The sequence below is a fragment of the Plodia interpunctella genome, chromosome 8 (assembly GCF_027563975.2).
Source record: "Plodia interpunctella isolate USDA-ARS_2022_Savannah chromosome 8, ilPloInte3.2, whole genome shotgun sequence".
NCBI classification, from domain to species: Eukaryota; Metazoa; Arthropoda; class Insecta; order Lepidoptera; family Pyralidae; genus Plodia; species Plodia interpunctella.
Genome location: NC_071301.1, coordinates 4,690,320 through 4,710,663, shown reverse-complemented (window position 1 = coordinate 4,710,663; position 20,344 = coordinate 4,690,320). Strand labels below are relative to the sequence as shown.

The 20,344-nt window shown below is 31.7% G+C and overlaps 1 protein-coding gene across 2 annotated transcripts; it reads right to left on the bottom strand.

Moving 5' to 3' along the window:
• Positions 1-471: 471 nt before the first annotated feature.
• On the bottom strand, positions 472-20,005 carry LOC128671902 (uncharacterized). Of its 2 annotated transcripts, none has more exons than XM_053748734.1 (11): positions 19,847-20,005; positions 16,431-16,489; positions 7,165-7,249; positions 6,583-6,693; positions 5,241-5,380; positions 4,550-4,768; positions 3,810-4,097; positions 3,466-3,559; positions 2,388-2,512; positions 1,474-1,542; positions 472-1,042 (listed from the first exon to the last, which is right to left on the bottom strand). In XM_053748734.1, exons 2-11 carry the CDS (start codon positions 16,482-16,484, stop codon positions 887-889), a joined length of 1,341 nt encoding a protein of 446 aa, XP_053604709.1. In that variant the 5' UTR covers positions 16,485-16,489; positions 19,847-20,005; the 3' UTR covers positions 472-886. The 2 variants fall into 2 exon arrangements, with proteins under 2 accessions (XP_053604709.1, XP_064292173.1); XM_064436103.1 differs by lacking the exon at positions 19,847-20,005 and adding an exon at positions 19,121-19,138.
• Positions 20,006-20,344: the final 339 nt, after the last annotated feature.

Below are 20,344 nucleotides of genomic sequence, written 5' to 3'. Positions count from 1 at the left end.
TTTTGACTTGACTAACATTTAGTTTTCATTTGAAATAAAATGCTTCTCGATGCACTGGGAAGTTTTATTTTTCATATTCATCTATATTAGTAAGTATAACAAGTTATTAAATGATACCTATGATAAAATGTACCCTATGTGTTATTTTAAGTTGTATGGTTGTATTCATCCTGTGTACCAAATTTCATAATAATCAGTCCGATAGGTTTGGAGTGAAAGATTAACAAACATACATTTTTAAAGTTATAGCTGACATAAATTTAGTTGAGTATTTTGAAACTCATTACCCGACTCACCTTGATACACATGCGGTAATAATCAGGGTACGATTTTTTCAATACAATTTTTTTAGATAGACTCGCCTGATACGCTCACGATCTATATGGATGGAAGGATATATGATTTTATTAATATTAATGGGAGATGCAGAATTGACGAATAATTAATAGAGGCTAAATCAAACAAAGAAAATGTGAAAATATAGGAATTTATTACATTAATTAATAATTTACAACAACGTTATTTAATGCCTCATACCAGCTTTATTAAAATGAAAATTTGTACAAGCATATTGTAACATGCGAGTTTTTCCACTCCCTAGCATCATGCCCATACATTTCAAAATACAAATTGTTTTTACTTAGTAAAAAATCAGTCAATCTTTACTATATTGCAAACAAAAATTATACCTAATATATACATACGTATATATAAGTATATATTTGCCCCATTTAGTTTGATTCAATATACATACATACTTGTTACTAAAAGTTTAAGTAAGTAAACACTGATACATTTAGGTATCAGATATTGTCTCCAAAAGGGAGATATCACCGTATTTCATTATTTGCTAATGTGATGTACAGTGTAATAAAAAAAATAAATTCTAATTTTCGTTCTTATCAGTTATCGCTTCAGTTTTTTCTTGTGAAACTGTAGCGTGTTTGTTCGCTCGTCTTCTCGCGTGCGGCCCCAGCCTGGCGTGGCGTTTCTCAAATGGCTGCCCAACTTCATCTTGCTGACTCCCTGAGGTAGTTGTAACCTGGGAAATTAAATATGATAATTACAAATCATCCGTTCATTCAACATAGGTTCCTGTCGTTGGAGTTTTTTCGATCTCCATCTCCGTACTAATAACATATGATCTAAAAATTACAAACATTGTTTGCTGACAAACGAAAAACCATATTTGTATTAACCATATTAATATAATTATTATTTATATAAGATGTAAGAAATATTTGTATTATCAAACTTAAAAAGACTAAATTTATTTCGGCTTAGTATAAGTTTTAATTAGTTTTTTACTATGTATATTTTTATTGGAATATAATAATTGATATAATGCAAAAAAATTACATTAAAATTTTATTGTCAAGTCGGATGACTAAGAAGTACATAGTACTACTTCTAAGTCACTACGTCTTCTTCTAGGTAAATAGTATCTGAATATATATTTCTCTTATTTATTACCTGAATTCTCTTCCTTGCAACATTGTCTTCCAAGAATTTGTTGACAGCACTTAGCGTATTAATAGGAATCTAGAAATTATAAAATGATACTATAGTAAATGTTCATGTATCAAGCAAAGTAAGTACAAAAATCAAGAAACATACAAAGCGTTAATACGTACCAGTATTATACCTTACCTGATTTAGTTTATGCCGTTTATTGCCGAATTCATTATTTGTACAATATATGCTTGATATCCATACCAATTAGCAATACTTCAATCCACCCTTTATGAATATAAAACTCTGACGACTTCTACACACACATTAGATTCTAATCATCTAATATTAGATAGATCACAACTCTTTTAGGACCTGTCCATCCAACTCTTTCAAATTTACTCATAATACAAATAAATATATATTAAAATAATAATATAGGAAGGCATCTAAAATAAATAAGCAATAAATAAAAAAAAATAATAAATTACTAATTATACATAAGAGATAAAAATATAACAATAATCGAATATATGAGAATAATTTCATTTTTCTGAAAACTAAAGTTAAAAATTTGTTGGGACACTACTAGCCAAATAATTCAACATAATAATGTTAGTAGTATTAGTATATAAAAAAAAGCAAAAGCGCAGAAAACGATAAAATTGCACAAAAATAGTATAAAACATGATAGGTATGATGCTTCTTATTTCCGAATTCTATGAAATGCCAATTCGTAGAATTCGAGAAACTAAAGTAATACAATAATATCAAAAAAAAGGTCACTGTTCCTTCCGTTTCACAAAATTACGGATTTTCCTTTGGATTCGGTAATTAATTGCAGGTTTTGCAATAAGTGGCAGATGAGGATGATAATGATAAAAAGAGATTTTTCAAATTAAAAAAAAACGTACTTTTTTAGCAAATGAACTTACAGCAAAAATGTCCTCAATAACTTTAGATACAGCCGGTGTCTTTACCGAGATCTCTGTATCGGATGATGATGATGACGATGATAGCGGGACATGCTTTGATGATAGCGACTCTGAGTCTGTATCGGCTGCAGAATAAAAATACACAGTTAAACAACGAAGTAATATACAAAGCAAGACTGTTTCATGCAAGAATCATGCTCGAAAATTGAATAACCGTTCTGTTCTTTTTGTAACTTTGTAACAAGATTAAAATGAAATTGTTACTGGTTGCATGCTATCAAACGTAGTATTATGATTTGCGTTATTAAAGTTTTAGGAAGAATGTATGTAAAAATTACACAGAAAATAAACAACAAAGAACAGCTGCGTTTCATAAAGAAAAGGAGAGAAAAAAATTCAGGATAAAGTACATCTGTTTTAGCACTTAATGCAGCTGCTCTTTTGTATAAAACAATTTATTATTCTACAAGTTCGCCTGCGTTCAAAGAAGGGTCTCGTAAAAAATAAAAACGTAATAAAAGCTAGAAGATAAAAATATCATCAGAATTACGAGGGTGACGAAGGTGCTAAAATTATCCTCTCCCGTTTCCTACAGGACTCATTCCTTTCTTATCACAGCTGTAAAATACGTAGATATAAATATTTTTACATGAACGTAAAACTTGCCTTTACGCAAATACAAATTCTGTCAGAAGATAAAACATAATGTTATTCGGTTTGATCTCGTTTTTTTGCTCAATTCAAATATTGTTTGACTAGAAGTTCTTTGCAATAATCCATACTAATACTATAAAGATAAAATATTGTATTTTGTTTTGTATTGAATAAACTCAATAACTACTACACCGATTTCGATGAAATTTGGCACAGAGACGAAACGTTCAGGAGTAACATAAGTAACTTTTTTATTATGGTTTTATCCGAGTGAAGCAATGACAAACAGACCTTTAGTATTTAAAATAAAATAATTACAATCTTAAGATTTTATTCAATGATTTTGTACAAAATCAAACTAAACATAATTTTAACCTAGTATGTCACTGGAAGCTTAATTTATAAAACTGTTAGAAGTAAGCACCTTGCACTGAAGCAGACTTTTGGACGGACACACTTGTGCTTCCAGCTGTGTTACCAAGGAAATTACCGACGGCTTTTAATGTCGAAATCGGAATCTGAAAAAAATCATTAATATAGACTGTAGCCTGTTAATCTATCTGAAGAAAAATGGAGATTCTTTTTTTGCTGTGTTTTTTCACGCATCAATAAAACTGCAAAAAGTGTTTATCTTATAAAGTTAGTTTTTACAAATTTTATGGCCCTGTTTACAGTACAGTATCACGTTACGTAAATTTCGCTATTGAACATCAGTAAAGCATTTTGTATATTGTCATTATAAATAATATTTGAAATAGTAAATCTCACATTGAAAATATCAGCAAAGAAGTTAGGATTCCTTTGAAAGAAAACTTCTTTGGTGCGAACACCTCCCTGAACATCTCCTCCAACATTACTAGAAGCAGAAGCGCCAGCTGAAGCTTCGATATCGGAAGCACCTTCAACTCCCACATCTATTCTCTTCTGGATCGGAGGTGGAGCAACATCTCCTCCTACGTAGCCTCCAATGTATGCAGTCTTTGTCAAATGACGATGAGGTTTAGTATATGTAACAACTGTTTGCTTTTCCACAACTTGTGGTGACTCAGCGTGTACCTGAAACATTTTTTATTTTACAATACTTTATAATCTTACAAAATTAAGATTTATTGTTACAGGAGGTTACATACATTCACGAAGCAAGGACGCCCTCTGTACTATCTGGAGGTCTTTAATCCTTAAACATGGAGTTTGAAATTTAGAGATACCGGTGTGGATATTTATCTTTTGTGTTAGCCTTGGATAGTTTTGTCCAAGTTATAATTTGAGTTCATTTTGCTTTGTTGTTTGCGTTGTAAAATAGCAGTGCACCGTGTCAGATCCTCTATGACACGTACTGGTTTAAACCAAAAAACAAGGTAACGAACCTGAGAGAACCAACGCAAGTTATTGCGTCTGGGCATTGTCCACGGAACATAATAGTAGTCTTTTGGAAAGAGAATATCCTGCAATCTATTAACAAAATGCGTCATATAATATAACTTTTGCATGTTCCTTATTTTACTCACTTCAGTCACAACAGGTGCTTCGACTTTTACATCAGTCGTTTTAAGTGGGACAAAATTGACTTCGTTCGTAGCATCTAAATTGAATTCCTTATGAGCTTTCTTGTGAACTGGTTTGACTTCAATAGGTTTGACCGCAACTTCTGTTTCTCTCATAACCCCATAAGAGTTAGAACCAGAGAATGTGAATCCTGAAGCTCCATTTGCTGTAGAGGCACCGCCCTGTAAATGGCAATGTATAAAATAAACTTCATGTCTTATGTCTCGTAAGACATGCAACAAAGTAAAACTATTCATTTTTTGTGATAAATTACTGTGACCACCATGCCCTGGTATAATAAGAAAAGAAGTTACATGCATCAGTATTGCGAGGTAGTGCATAAGTTTTGGAAACCAGGAATGTAACATGCAATGTTGGTTGACATGCACATTATAGGTTTGGGTACAATTACCTTTATCCAGCTTCCTACACTGTTGTCTGTAGCAGAATAGTTAATTTATTAATAAGGAGAAAATCATAAAACACGTTATTTGGAACTTTTATTTTAAAAAATTGAGTATTAGTACACACACACAGGTTTCAAACTCCATCACCAAGTTATTCGTGGCGATGCGCTTTCTTTAATGCCTTTTTAGCTGCCTTGATCCTACGTCGTTCTTCTTTTCTTTTCTCGTATGCGAGTTTGTCACCTACCATGCCTGATGAAGCACCGTAGCTTCCTGATTGTGCTGAAGCGAACCCAAGTCCTCCTGTGTTGTCCGAGTTAGTTCCTCCAGCGAGACCTGCTTGCGCCTTTATATTATTACCGGCAGTAGCTCCAGCGTAAAGTCCTCCTAAAAAGTACATAAATCACTGTCAAAAATAAGTCATTAAGTACTTAAGTATTAATGTCAATTAGCACTAAGAATTGAAGATGACTATTATTTTTTATTCTGGCCATTGAAAATTACCATTGTTAAGAAAGAAAAATCTTTTGTATTAAAAATATGAAAATAGGATTTGCGACAGTGCGCACAAATACCTAAGATAATTATATTTTTCTGTGCCCTTTGGAATGCTCTTAAAGTTTATAAAAACAGTTATCTTAGTGCAATTATGTATATTATGATGAAAGATAACCTGAGGTTATTAAGAAAATGGGTGTATCCTCATGCTTATTTAAAATACATCAATAAGCGAGATAACAATAAATATCATATTTCGGTCCTTTATCCACTACGTATTAGACAAGTTTATTTGTTAGACAAAAATAAAAAACCTCCGACTTTCAATATTCATTTCGCTACAACTTTTGAACGGCTGAACCGATTTCGAAACATATCAAACCTATAGCTAGCTCAACCTGTGTGATTTGTCCTAATATATTTATTTAACTTGTTGAAAAAGATACGAAACCCTGAAAATTAAATAAGAACCAATAATATAAGAACCACCGCACAAAAATTAGCTATTAAATAAAAAAAACCGCATCCAAATCGGTTCACCCGTTGATGAACTACGCTGCCACGTACACAGACATACAGACAGAAAGACAGACAGACGTACTTAGCGATAAAACTTATAACACCCTTCTTTTTGCGTCGGGGGTTAAAAAGAAATCTATGTTAATTTATAACTTCATAGTTATTATTAAATATCTATGAAAATGCATAAATAAAGAAGGTATTCATTATCGTTTACAATGCTGAGTCTCGAAGGTCTAATTAGCCAATTACCTCGACCTCAGCTTCAATAAATAGTTACAACACAAAGATAAAACTCTTTTCATCAAAATTCTGTTGATTACAATGAAGTATTAGTATTAATTATTAACAAAAGCATACTTTATGTAACTACGTATAATGCAGTAATTTTATGATAATAATAACAAATAAATTAATTTAATTAATCGATTCGTGTTTATAACTTATTTTATTAATGAATTCACGGAATGCACGATAAATACATAGAATAATAAAAACAATATAGATAGAATCAACACAGAAACAAATAGACTAGATAGAAAAATGTAGATAGATAAGTCCTGTATCATTACCTGCGGTACCTCCATTGCCACTTAAAAGTCCCCCTAATCCAGCCTTAGCTCCTTGTCCGTAAGGAGTGCCCGCTTCGGCGAACAGACCACCTCCAGCCCCGCCGTTGGCACCTGTAATTACATAAATAAATATATTATTTTATCTCCCGAACCCATAGGTTACATTATACAGGATTACACAGAGTATGTTCATAATTTATTCCCTTGAAGTCTGGCAAAATCCTAACTATAAGTTGTGTTTGCCTTGAATTTTAAGGGAAGAAAACACTGGGCATATACCTATCTTTGGTTACGTCGCCGTTAATTCAACGGTATTTTATGATCATTGTTATATATTTAAATTTTGACCTGACCGGGATCGAACCTAGGTTCTTCAATGTAGCAGTCTGGCACTTGGACCACGAAGTCACAGAAGTTATCCGTCGGAGCTTGAATGTTTATTAAATAAAGCTAAGAAATTTACAAGATCAGGGAAATAGCTAAAGGCAAGCTGCAATTGAATGACTTCAAATAAATGACTACATTTTTTTTTACTCGTCGATAAAGTCTAGTATCATTAAATTACCTCATGGTATGACTTACCCCCTCCACCAATTCCTACTGCTGCATGATAGCCACCAAAGTTAACACCCAGCTTTCCGTCATTAAAAGTAATTAATTGAGGGGCCTGTAACAGAAAAATATTAAAATAACAACAATCATTTATAGGTAGGTATAAGAGTATCACAGATAATTATGCCCATAAATCTACAGCTATAATAACAACATTACGCACATAAAAAGTTTTGTGCTGGAATTAATATTGATGAGCGAATGATACAACATTTTTATTTATGGGAGTGTATATGTAGATATTACATGGGAAATACAAACATCTACCACTTTCATAGTAGTGTGAAGATTGTGGAATAAAACAAGGTATTTTAATCATTTGAGATACTTTGATGTTATTTATAGATTTTTATAAAGCCTACAAAATATAAACACACCTAGCAATTAACTTTTCACTATATTTTAAAGTATATTTTATACCTAATTCTAACTAATATTATAAATGTGAAAGTAAGTTTATTTGTTTGTTTATTAACTTCACGCTCTATCTACTCGACCAATCTTCTTGAAATTTTGCATACATACTCGTATAGTTTGAAGTATGGAGAAAGACATTGGGTACCTTTCATCCTGGAAAATTAACGCGGGATAAGCCGCGGACAAAATTTGGTAAGTAATTTTTTTTTTTGTTCAAGTACAAATTTATTAGTGTGCTAAACATATGATATATATGTGAATGAGATTTCAATTAAATGTACAATGACACAGAGTTAGACGTAAGACGTCATGTCTTGATAACTATTTTGCATAGAGTGTGTTTATCTCAATAACTTGACGAGAAATTGGAATGTAGTGACTAATGAAAATTACCGAAGAGAACAAAAAATGGAAAAATATCTGCAAAAGTAAATGGTCATATCATTTAGATGACTGCATAATGATCTTCAAATTAGCCTGTAAGAATTTGAAAAAAACTTACATAGTACAAACATACATACGATACAGTGGAAGGTAACTTGTATAGGAATAGTAATATGGCATGTAGTACCTGTACGTACGTACGTATTTTTATGTGAAAATATATCAAAAATTATTTGTTCGCAATATTTATAATCAATGAGAAAAAATATGACGACTGTTAAAAAGACCTAAAAGCAACTTTATTACATGAGAAATATATTCACGTCGAAAATTGATTCGTAAAGTTTATGCCTCAGTTGGTATATCGATCTAAGGATTACCACACATAGATTACGAGGACAGCGAGACGTGACCTGCATATAGATTGCACTTTAGCATTCAATTGTAGGAATTATGTTAACTGAAATCCAGGAAATAGGAAATTAACAGTTGCGTTGACTTCAATAAAAATAGCATTAAGGTTATTTTAGACTGGAAGGTATCAAAAAACGTTATTTCCATTTATTTATTTATCAAAATTAACTATCTTTTGCCAGTAAAGAATGATATGTACCAATGACCTGATTTATTAGGAATGCCGAAGAATGAGCGAAATGGAGAAGAAAGAGAAAGCGGACTCTAGATTCCGACGCTCCGAAGAAACCGACAAAACGCTCAGTTAAAGAGAGAAAACTATCTTTTCGCAAAATTCGTCTGCGGTGTTTGTGTGGTCATCATTTGTCTTTCTGTCCTCAAGTGCGTTTTTTCTTTTACGATTTTCTTCGGACATTTAGAGGTAATATTCTCATACATTGTGAAAAAAAATCTGTTGCAATGAAATTTAGTCAATAGTAGGCTGATAAATATATATGAAGTATTTAGTCAAAATGATCACATGATTTACCGCAGAAAATAGATGGTTCGACCATTATTATCATGTTTCATGCACTGTAATTAATTTCATCTCATAATGAGTCGTCAATATACGCCTGTCAGCTAAAATATTGCCAGTGGAACAATCACAGCTATTCAGTTTAGCATATCCGGCACATTAAATACAACACACACATAATTAAATGATGCCATCATTAGCCACGTTTGAAGTGAATAATTTCATATTATCCATCATTTTCCCGTGATTTTATATAAACATTTCAAATTGTCATAAAGAATTAAACTTCTTTCGATTTTTTTAAATAGTTTCAATAGTAGGACAGGTGAGGGACTTAACGGTCCGCCCTGGGCGGTGTCCCGACGTCTACTTCACTTCAGTTTCCTTGACAATGTATTATTATGATAAGTATGACCTAATGATGCTCCCTGGACCCGGCTCCCGACGAGAGAAGTCCTCATTGAAGTTGACTGCGGGCATGACGCTTCGAATGCAACAAGATCTTTCTGACGATAATAAAAGCTTATGGTAAAAATGTGAAATAAAACGTGTCGCTCATCAAAGGGGCGGCAAAATATGATTACAGGTTGGGTGATACTGACGTACGCTACGCTTTCGCTTTGAACTTTGATCCACCTACATACTTTTTTGTTGAATTTCCAATTCAAGTGAGTTAAATTTAATGGAGAAGCCATATCAGTATCAAAATTTTCAGCGTATAACGTTCAGGTAAATGATATCTGTTAACACTTAACACAAAACAGATACTAATAGAGACCACAATTTGAGGAAATATGGAACAATAAGCCCAGCTCAGGTTTCGATCGATAGCTTAAAACCAAATAGGTATCACATTTAGTTACGAGGATAGTCCCTTTTGCATGGGGCAAAAGGGACTTCATATTCAATAATAATATACAGTGCCGGTTTTAACATTTCACGCACCCTGGGGGAAATTTCTACGGCGCCCCCTATCTGTTATTATTGTACATTGAAGAAAGATAGTAATATTAAGGCCCTAATTAGACTTAATGGAGGGCATCAAACATGCAAGTTAGGAATTGTTATTTCTTTCGAGCTATTTAAGGAGCGGTATATATCTACACTTGCGACACCTGCAGACGATTTTAAAAAGAAATGAGAATAAAATTCAATTTTCTTTGACTGCGATCTCGTACTTTCAGATGAATGTTTAAAAATAGAATTCAATAATTTCCGAGCAGGTGTCATATAAAACTTATTAGCAAACCAGCGGCGCCCTTTTCTACCAGCGCCCTGGTTGGTGGTCCAACCGCCCTGGCCTAGCGTTGGTACCTACTAAGTAATAACGAATATACGATCGCTCTGTACCATCACCCCCATAAAGGCTATTGTTTAATTTATGATTGGGGCAACACTATTTCGTGAAGATCTATTGGAAAACAATATAACTCCAAAGGTATACAATGTTAAGATTGTATGGGTCGTATTTCAGATTGTATTTACCTTTTCATTAAACATGTATATAAATAGGTACGATCCTACAAGATATGTTATAGGTAATTATACCTAGGAGGTACAACAAATTTGACATATTATTTACTTGCATTTAGCAAGTAGGTACTATTATTACTGTCTCAGAAATAACAATGATGTCATTTATTTAAATGTAAATCTAGTAAAGTTTTACGTGAAATGTTTTGATAGGTAGGAAACCAATATGTATTATCAGTTACAGAATCACGAGTGGTTTGAATAACGTTGAGAATTTTACGTTATAAATAGAGCAATTACATGATAAACATAAAAAGTATTTCCGTGTTATTCATTAAAAAAAAACATATATACTTTAAGCTATAATTTGTTTTGTCTCATTCTGTCAATGCTAAATTTTTTAAAGTGCAATAGTGACAAAAACATACTTCAGGTTAAAATATGCATTATCTTTATGAATATCAGAGTTTATATTACAAAAGTATTTAATACTTACTATCAAGTGATGCAATGGGAATGAACCCTTTTAACAACTTTAACCTAGTAGCGTAGCCGATTGGCACTATTTTGCATTAAAGCTCAAAGTTCCTCCTGTAAGTTTTTATCTGGAAAATCTTTGAAAGTTTCTGGTTGAAACAGTTTTGTAAATTAACCTATATACAGAAATAGGTAGTTACTACCTATACACCTACATCGAAAATCCGACTACGGACATTTTTTAAATTGAAATTTAATTATGAAATTTTAGCATACGGTTAGTAAGGTTGGTATCCGTCCGGTGAAGGAAAACATCGTGAGGAAACCAGCACACTGGTTGATTATTATTAACTTGTGTGTGAAATGGAAAAGGCAATGGCAAATCACTTCATTAATAATGCCAAGATAGTTGTTGTGTGTGTTTCATTCCACGTAATGACCACAACCCTCAGCCATGAGAAATACGACTATGAAGAAGTAAGGTTGGTAAGTACGAACAAAAGCATGTCTTATAGTATGTATGCATTTATAGTAAATAGCCTAACTCGGTTGACTCGGGTTTAAATATGTCACAAACATTGTTAACAACACGCTTCACGTATGAGTAGCTCATATTTGAAAATGTCATTTATGATATTTGAAGGACAGAGGATGAGTTTCATGCAAATTTAACAGGAGGCAATATTTTTCAGTTCCGAAATAATGTCTTGTCAGGATTGTATTTATGAATACATTTATTAATTTAAACTGGCAGTCACTATTATTGTGATTCATTAAAACTTTTGATTGATCGATTTTCATCAACACGTGAACAAACATTGACAATTTTTAAAGTTTAAAGTTGACGTTCCTGTTTTAATTTATTTTATCTCTGTTATTGAAGGAAATTATTTTGTAGTTAATATATTAAAAAAACATCACATATTTAAAAACCAGGAGGCCTAGATGAAGACCTACACCAATGGTACAACAAAAGTACCTGATCTTTGTTCCGAGCAGCCATTTCAAAGAAACAGATCGCATTTATGATTGGCGACCTTCAATGAAGATGGCACTGAAAGACGAAGATGATAAAATAAATCAGAAAGACGTCAAAGCGAGAGAAGGGTATACGTATTTGTCCCCTAAACATTTGCATTCCTCACAATTTATTTGCACAACCAAAACTGATTCTCATAATCCATGATTACACGACGGGATTCAATGTTAATACAGCCGCAGTTGGTATTATGCAACTTTGGACAATTCCACGGTTGGCGACGCACATAATTACTGCTGTAATTATTTAATGTCCGGTGATTGCTACACGCTACACGAGAATAGGAAGAGAATAGAAGAATCTTCCCTTAAGACGATTAACAATGTGCATCTGTGATTTAATTATTATTTAGTTACAGCTTTGTTAAATACAAAAATATTTCATTTTTCTTTCTCCTTCCCAAACCACATTTTAAACAGGGTTGGCGCATAATGTCTTTCCTTCAACTGTATGTGTCCTGTCTTACTCCCATTCGTAAATAAATAAATGATTATCATCATAAAACTAGTTACCTAGACTACTTACAATAAATAAGTTATAATACATTTGGTCAATATTTGACGACCTCTTCTTATCGTGCCCGGTTAGCACCCTGATCGAGTCATGAATTACCTATGTAGATTTCGTTATATTTTCTTCCTGAGAGGAAACTATGCCAGGTTCTGAATATTGAAATATACCTTGTGATTAGAGTGTTTCTCCTTTTCCTTCTAATGTCACTAAATAATAATGCACTTGCTTTATATGATACCATGATCACCATAGAGTACATACTATTATTAAACTGTTAAACTCTGTGCTCTCTTTATTTTATGTCGCTTGTGTTATAACATTATGAATCAACTGGAATGTTCACATGCGTCATGGAATAAAGATCACTATTAAAATATTACAAATAAACCCATATAAATTCTAGGTATTGTGGTTAAGCATTTATAAATTTTTATAGTTCCTGTTAAAAAAACTCCATTATTTTTTTAAATATAGTACGTAGAAATACCGCCGGTAACTCTGTTTGTTTAGTAACACACGTCGGTATTGCACTGTAGAATAAGTACAAAATATGAAGTAATTATAATGAAAACAGTAGGTATAGCTAATTTACTAGAATGAAGTAATGCTTCATTATTAAATTCCGTATTTTCTTATGTTTTTTATGATTTCAAAGTAATATAAATCAAAATAGACTTTTTAGGAACTTGTTGAAATGTGTTACTTCAGAATGTATAAGTACCTAACATTTCATTGACTATAAACATAATTCGATAAAATATACTGTGAAAATGGTTGTTTTTTATGTTAGAACTGTGTGTTAAAACTTGGTGTTCGCATGTCGTGATTACATACCATTCCTTAAATTGATATTTTTTTGATGCGTGCGAATTTTATTACAATGAACACTTCGATAACCAGTTTCCTTTCAAATATCAAAGTCTACGTCAATTAAAAAAATATTTCTTATAAAAAATATGACTTGAGGTTAAAAGGTTAAAATATTTTCGAGAACTTAAAAAATAATTACTATTATTAACATAATTAACAATGTTACTTTAGCAGATTAATTATTTTACTTGTTCACTGTTAACTTAATAAAACTGGATAAAATCAAATAATAATAAAATTTCAACACTATCTTCTTACTCTTAAGATCCACTGAAATATTGTAAGATAAAGCAAAATAAGGCGAACGAATAAAAAGACAGGAAAAGGCTACCCGACGTATTATTTCTCCCTACTTGTATTCCAGGTAGATTTTACGACATACCTACCCGTTTCCCGGTCACTGATTTTTATATCCGTGTCGTTGTTCCGCGCCCGGTTGAGTGTTTAGGCTACTTGTGTGGAAAATGTATACATGATTATCCCCATGCAATGGTAAATGTATAAATAAGTATTGTTTTGTTAATACTGCATTACAGAACAACCGCTAAACTAACGTAAAAGAGAGAGATAACGTGAGAGCTTATTATGGCTTGTCTATTTATTAAATTAATTAATAAGTATCTATGTGGAACTTCTCACAAAATGCCAATTTTATTAGAGTTCGTTAACATTTGACTCAATAAATTGTCACTAAGCCATAAATGTAAAAAAATATGATCGTTATTTTCCCGTATCATCGCTCATTGTAAGCATGCTATTTGGTAAATCGACCTTGCTGCATTGATACTTTCAACATTTAGCGAAATATGGTAATGCTTCATAAGTATGTTACGGAAATATATTATTCCGAAATGTAGCAACAGGTAAAGTTATAATAAAATTATATAAATTATATATAAATACTATCGGCCCGTTCCCGTTTCACTCGCGTATAAACAAATCATTATAATATACCTTACCTACACCTAAACCTTACTCAGGAACCACCACCTCATAATTAAAGTGCGTTAAAAATCGTGCTGTAGTTTTTGAGTACGAGTATATCATAGTATATATACAGACAGGCAGTCGCGGCAGAAGACTTTGTTTAATGATATGTAAGGATTTAGGAAAAAAGAGTAATGGGAAATTTATATACCTATAACGGTAACGGATGTAACGTAGGCGCATGAGTCTAGAGAAAAACTTAGTTCCGAAAATTCGATTACATTGGACAAGTACATAGGAAAAAGAGAATAAGATTTTTTAATGTTTTTTTTTCTAATTAGAACAATGATATTAACTAAATTCTTATGCTTTACTTTGTTATGAAATGACACACGTGTTTGATTGAAACAAATTCTTGATGGTTAGGTATATCGCAAGTCTATAAGAAAAGAATACTGTAAAAAAACTTGTAGCTTTTTTAACAGATTATGAAATATCCATAGTGAATAAAGTATTATTTTGTATTTTTCATACAGTATGAATGCGTAAAAATAATTTCATATTACTAAAACTAATTATTTCACGTCATGTACGATATGGAAAAATTCAAATATTTTCCTCAACTTTAGGCACGTGAATATTCGGTGAGTTTTAATATTCAAATTAAAAAATTACGTAACGATTCGCAATACATATAAAATTGTACAGATTTAATAATAACAAAAATACTCTCAGAATCGCAATGCCCAGTGTTCTTCACACAAAAGAAATAAAAATGTAGCTGAAAAGCAACTCTACGTCCAGAATGTCACGTTTAAATAACATATTTCAATTATGAACGGCTATATAAGCCCCAATTAATATTATAATAGAGTGACAATCAAATCACTTACCGTAGAGACAATCCACATTGACGTCCCCTAATTGGAGCGACGTCTTCTAATAGTAAAGTCCTATCATGCCTTGTCTATGTGTGATTTAGAAGCCATTATTATACGCAGAAATTATGATTGCTATTTTAATTGAATTTCAAATTAATTTAACACAACATATAGGCTAAAATATACAAAATATACAATTCATTTTCTTAATATTGGATTTAAATTTAGTTGATGACAGCAAAGGATTATCTTCAATAACTCTATCTATTGATAATAAGGTGAGAGATTTAAAAATACTAAATTCATTAACATTGTACGGAACAAAAAAATTATGTCCTTCACAATAAGAATAATTCTTCTCAAGGAGGGTCGAGGTGGCCGGACATGAAACTATAGCTAAAGTTTATTTTTGTAGCGGACCTAGGGATTTCAGGTTTGGTAGTCGTAAATGTTACACTCAGATAACCGACACAGTTACATTGCAGTTTTTTAAATTGCAATCATAAATAATTTTCAAGCATTTGGTCATAATTAATTTTCGTACTAAATATTTTAGATAATATTATATTTATGATATAATTAATATATAAGATAATTTGGATTTAATTTGTAAAATTAATCAAATATGTTAAGATTTAATCTCACATGACATATTAATTGACTGATATTTTATATATTTCATTAGGTAGGTAGGTATATGGCAAAAATCTCATTTATTCTATTACTTCGTAAAATGAAATTTTACTTGAAACATTTTTAGTTTTGTAGTCACTAAAACAACCGTGGTGGTTTTACTTTTGAGAGCATCGTATGAATAGAGGATCAAGATATAGTTCACTCTCATTCACTGGATTTAATTTCTAAGTATTTCAACATTAAGCTCAAAAAGGTAATTCTGTAGGAAAAAAATGTAATTTCTCAAAAAAGATAGAAATAGGATAAATAATAGCTTTAAATGTTGTGTTATAATGTTACTTAGAAGAGGAAGAAATATAAGTAAATTGCGTTGCTCTGATAGATAAAAGTTATTATCTTAGATAATGTGTCTGGTTCGGTGACAGTGTGGAGCTGACATTGTAATTAGTACGTTTGAGTTTCATACTCACATCAGTTGGGTCTTTATTTACGTGTTCAATTGGTCAATTACATACATTATTCTTACATTATATCACATACATTATTATTACATGGCTCTGCAAATGATAATAATTTAATAGTGCTTATATTCTGTGTTATATTTATCTTTTCATGCTAGTTAATGACGTGTGCCGAATCCAACCTTCGACAGTTCAGATCGCGGTATAATAAGCGAGTTTTGACTCACCGTGTGCACTTGCGACATCAGTGCTGCTAGTAGAACGATAGTGGGTTGCCACATCTTATCTGAAAAAATAAAAACTTTGTGTTAATGTAGTGTATAACAATTTTCTAGGAGTTAAATTAAAATGGTAATGTGCCAGCTGCTTCTTCTCTAGCGCAGATTATAAAATTTGATCAAGGGAAAGGGTAAAAAATAGAGATTCTTCTGATAGGCGACATGCTAGCATACTGTCACCATTTAATTCCACCAAGCCTATCGCAAAGCTAAACATGCCTTGGCTCTATCTACCCCGTAAGGGATAAGACGAGATATTGTAAATGTATCTATCTATTTCTGTTAAAGACTATCTATGCTCTAGTTAGAGTCATAAGTGTAATTTTTATTAAGAAAATTAAAATAGCAATCTATAAACGTTTGCGATTACATGTGTACAATAAGTAATATTTTTGCCTCAAGTAGAGAACTCATGGATTGGTTTATAATAAATTATCCAATTATATATCTGTTTGTACAGTCATTCATCATATCATACTACAGTTTTTGTATATTACATCATATCACTTTTATTTTACATTTTATATTTCTCCTTTGGATATCACGGCACGTATTCCGGCAGGTCCTTTGTGAAGCTTGCATGGGGACACGTAGTGCCCTTTTGTTTTGATGTGTTAAGATACCTTGCCTTTTATTATTATTAATGTTTATAGAACTGTATACTTATACATTTATATTTACAAGACACAAAATTATGACACGTTGCATCAAACCAGATGGCGACACATCTTACGATTACTTTCACTCGGCCAACAGCTTACATCATTTTATTCATGATCTTACACCTCAAGAGTTACTAGACCAGAATATAATCATATTATGTAAACATTCTTTTTTCAACTTAACCTTTGATGTTTTTATGTCAATGGCTGTCTTGACGACAAAAGTGCTTGGTTAAAGAAAATTAAATAAAAAAATAATAAACTCCCGACTACGAAGTAGCTGCCTGCTCATCCTCTCGGCTGATAGAAAAGTGTTGATGGTTTCCGAATAACTGAACACACATTTTCCAAACATAGTTTATAGAATACTCGATTTCTCGATTAAATTATCTTTCAAATAAAAAAGCTAGATCAAAATTAACCAATTTTGTCAGTCGTTCGGCTGCTACGAGTATGATGCTACGTACAGATACACGGATACACGGACACATTAAACTTATAACTTCTCTTATAATTTTGTGTCCTTCTGTCATCGGGAGTTAATGAGAAAAAATATAGATACATTATATATACATACATATTAAAACCATAATTTATTTTTCTAATGGGTAACATTAATAAAAAAAAAACTTTTGCAACAAAAATCCCGTGCGTATAACTAAAAGCTTCATATGAAAATAAAATAAGAAATATTATCCCTCTCGTCGAAATTTATTTGAAATAAATCTATAAGGTCTGGTAAAAAATTCTTTATAAAAGGCACATTTTATTTACAATAAAATCTGTTCACAAATGGTTTCTAAAAATATTGAAAATTGTTGTGAAAACCATTTGTAACTATCTAATAACTTTTGTGAAATATTTTTTCAGTTTTCTATTGAGCTGTTTGAACGACGAATGAACTGATTTATTTTTATCTCTATACTAGACCATTACCATCTGAGATCAAAGATGATAGATACTAGTAAATTAGTCGAAAAATGTAATAAATTCAGCCATTACTTGTTATACAAAAATATTTAAAAAGTGGACATTTTCAGTTTATAATATAATAATTCCAATAATTTGAATTTACCGTGAGATTGGGTTTAGTAATTTACCGATATCCTAATAACTACGTTATAAAACAACATGAATGTTGTGTTTCCATCACGAAAATTACTTTTCGTTATTGTCTTTGTATTTCGTCAGTTTATACCTATACCAGTAATAATATGTGGAATTTTATTAGCATGGATATGATAATATAGATATCTATTATATTCATTTGTACACTACTGGACTGCTGATTTATGTACGAAGTTACGATAAAACCTATAAAATATATGGTACTAAGGTCATAAATAGCTTTCCTCAATGACTTTGGTTGGATATCATGATAAAGTTTTTCATCAGACCAGTACTTAGCCTTCCAGTGATAAGTTCAAACTCTTCTGCTAATTAGGGATTTCATGTAAAAAAATGTGATTTATTTCGAGCATGCAATCGAATTTGCGGACAGAGCTAGTACCTAATAAAATTCATTAGCACGGCCCTAACAAATAATAATAAAGTAATTTTAACATCTATGTAGCTAATATTTTTGTTGCTATAATCTTTGCGTTTGATAGACTTTAATTTAGCATTCAGATTAGGGTTGACAGTAGGCCGGATCCTTGGAAATTTTAAGTTCTGTCTGCCGTGTCTAATAATTTCACTTTGCTGTCACGAAATTAATTTATTCTACTTTATTTTGACAGATTACGCTACTATGATTTCAACAGCTGTCACAGTCAAACCAAACTTAGCGCATGTATAAATAAACTAATTACATATTTGTTACGTAGTTTAAATAAGTAATTATAAATAAAATTTCTAAAATAAATTATCATTTGCATAACAGTCAACAGTTCTAGGTGGTTTCGTTTAGAATCGGACAAAAATCGAATTGCGTTCTTTTCGTTGCTTTTCAGTAAAGCGGTGGAACTCGTATCTCACTTTATACTTTATACTTTTGTTCTCCACTTCGTATAGCTGGTTTGGTCGATTGGTTTTCATGGATATTTCTTGACTACTGGATGAATCAATGGTTAAAATATTTTATGTCATTTCTGGGCACAGCCAAGTCGCAAGTTATAAATAAAATATAAGTTACCATGAACGGTTATATCAGATGCCTATTGTAATGATCGCTATAGACAATCATGTCCTGAATACGAAATATGGCATTGTTTTGCTGATAATTACAATATAAAAACTAAAGTCGTAAACGACAAATGTCAGAGAACATAATTTTATTGGTAAATGTAACTTGGCAATTAATAAATTATGTAAAAGGTACACAACGTGTTAATAAAGTTTCTTTACATACATTTCATAGGCACGCAAGTAAATTTTTTCGAAAACATCTGAACCCAAAATATTTATTTCAGATTGATTTCAAAAGTTTCAGACCGAGAGAGAGAGAGAAAACTAAATCGTGGTCTCATCTAAAATATTGATACTGTTAGTTATATAAAAATAGAGTTAAAAACGAATAAACGAATAGTAAATGTTATAATGACAATAAAAAAAATCTATGTTTTATGTATAGACTGGGGTTTGTACATTACATATACTTTGAATTATTAGGTAAAAGAACCTCAATAAATCAACTTGAAACTAACAAATCCTTATCAGATGACATCTGACACATGGTAAAAAAACGTTTTATTAATTACTTACATGAATAGTATATTAGCACTAAAAAAACTAATCCAGGTTCTAGAACTTTTATTTGAAACACAAAACGGGTGCAATCACATCTACAGTCGCGTGCGCAATCAAAGGCTTTGCGGAAAAAACTACCAGCCGTTTGTATATACCGGCTACACCATTCACTACAATGTACCAGACCAATATGACCTCAATCACACCGCGATTCGGTAGCGAGCGTTACTCTCGTGGTACCTACGTTGTAATTGCTTTTGAGAAAAACCCTGCGTAATGTGGTGACTTTACGTGTTATCATTAGATATTGTTAGTGATTTATTAGCAGTTAAAATTTAGTTTTAATTATCCAGGTTACGTTGTCATTTGTTAATTACCAATTTGTTTATTAATGGCAGGTAGAGTCAAATATGTACGTCACGTATGAGAAGGGATGAGAAAAATGTTGTAAAAAGGGTTATGGAGTTTAACTTAAACGGAAAAATAAGTATGGAAACGGCGAAGTAGAGATGG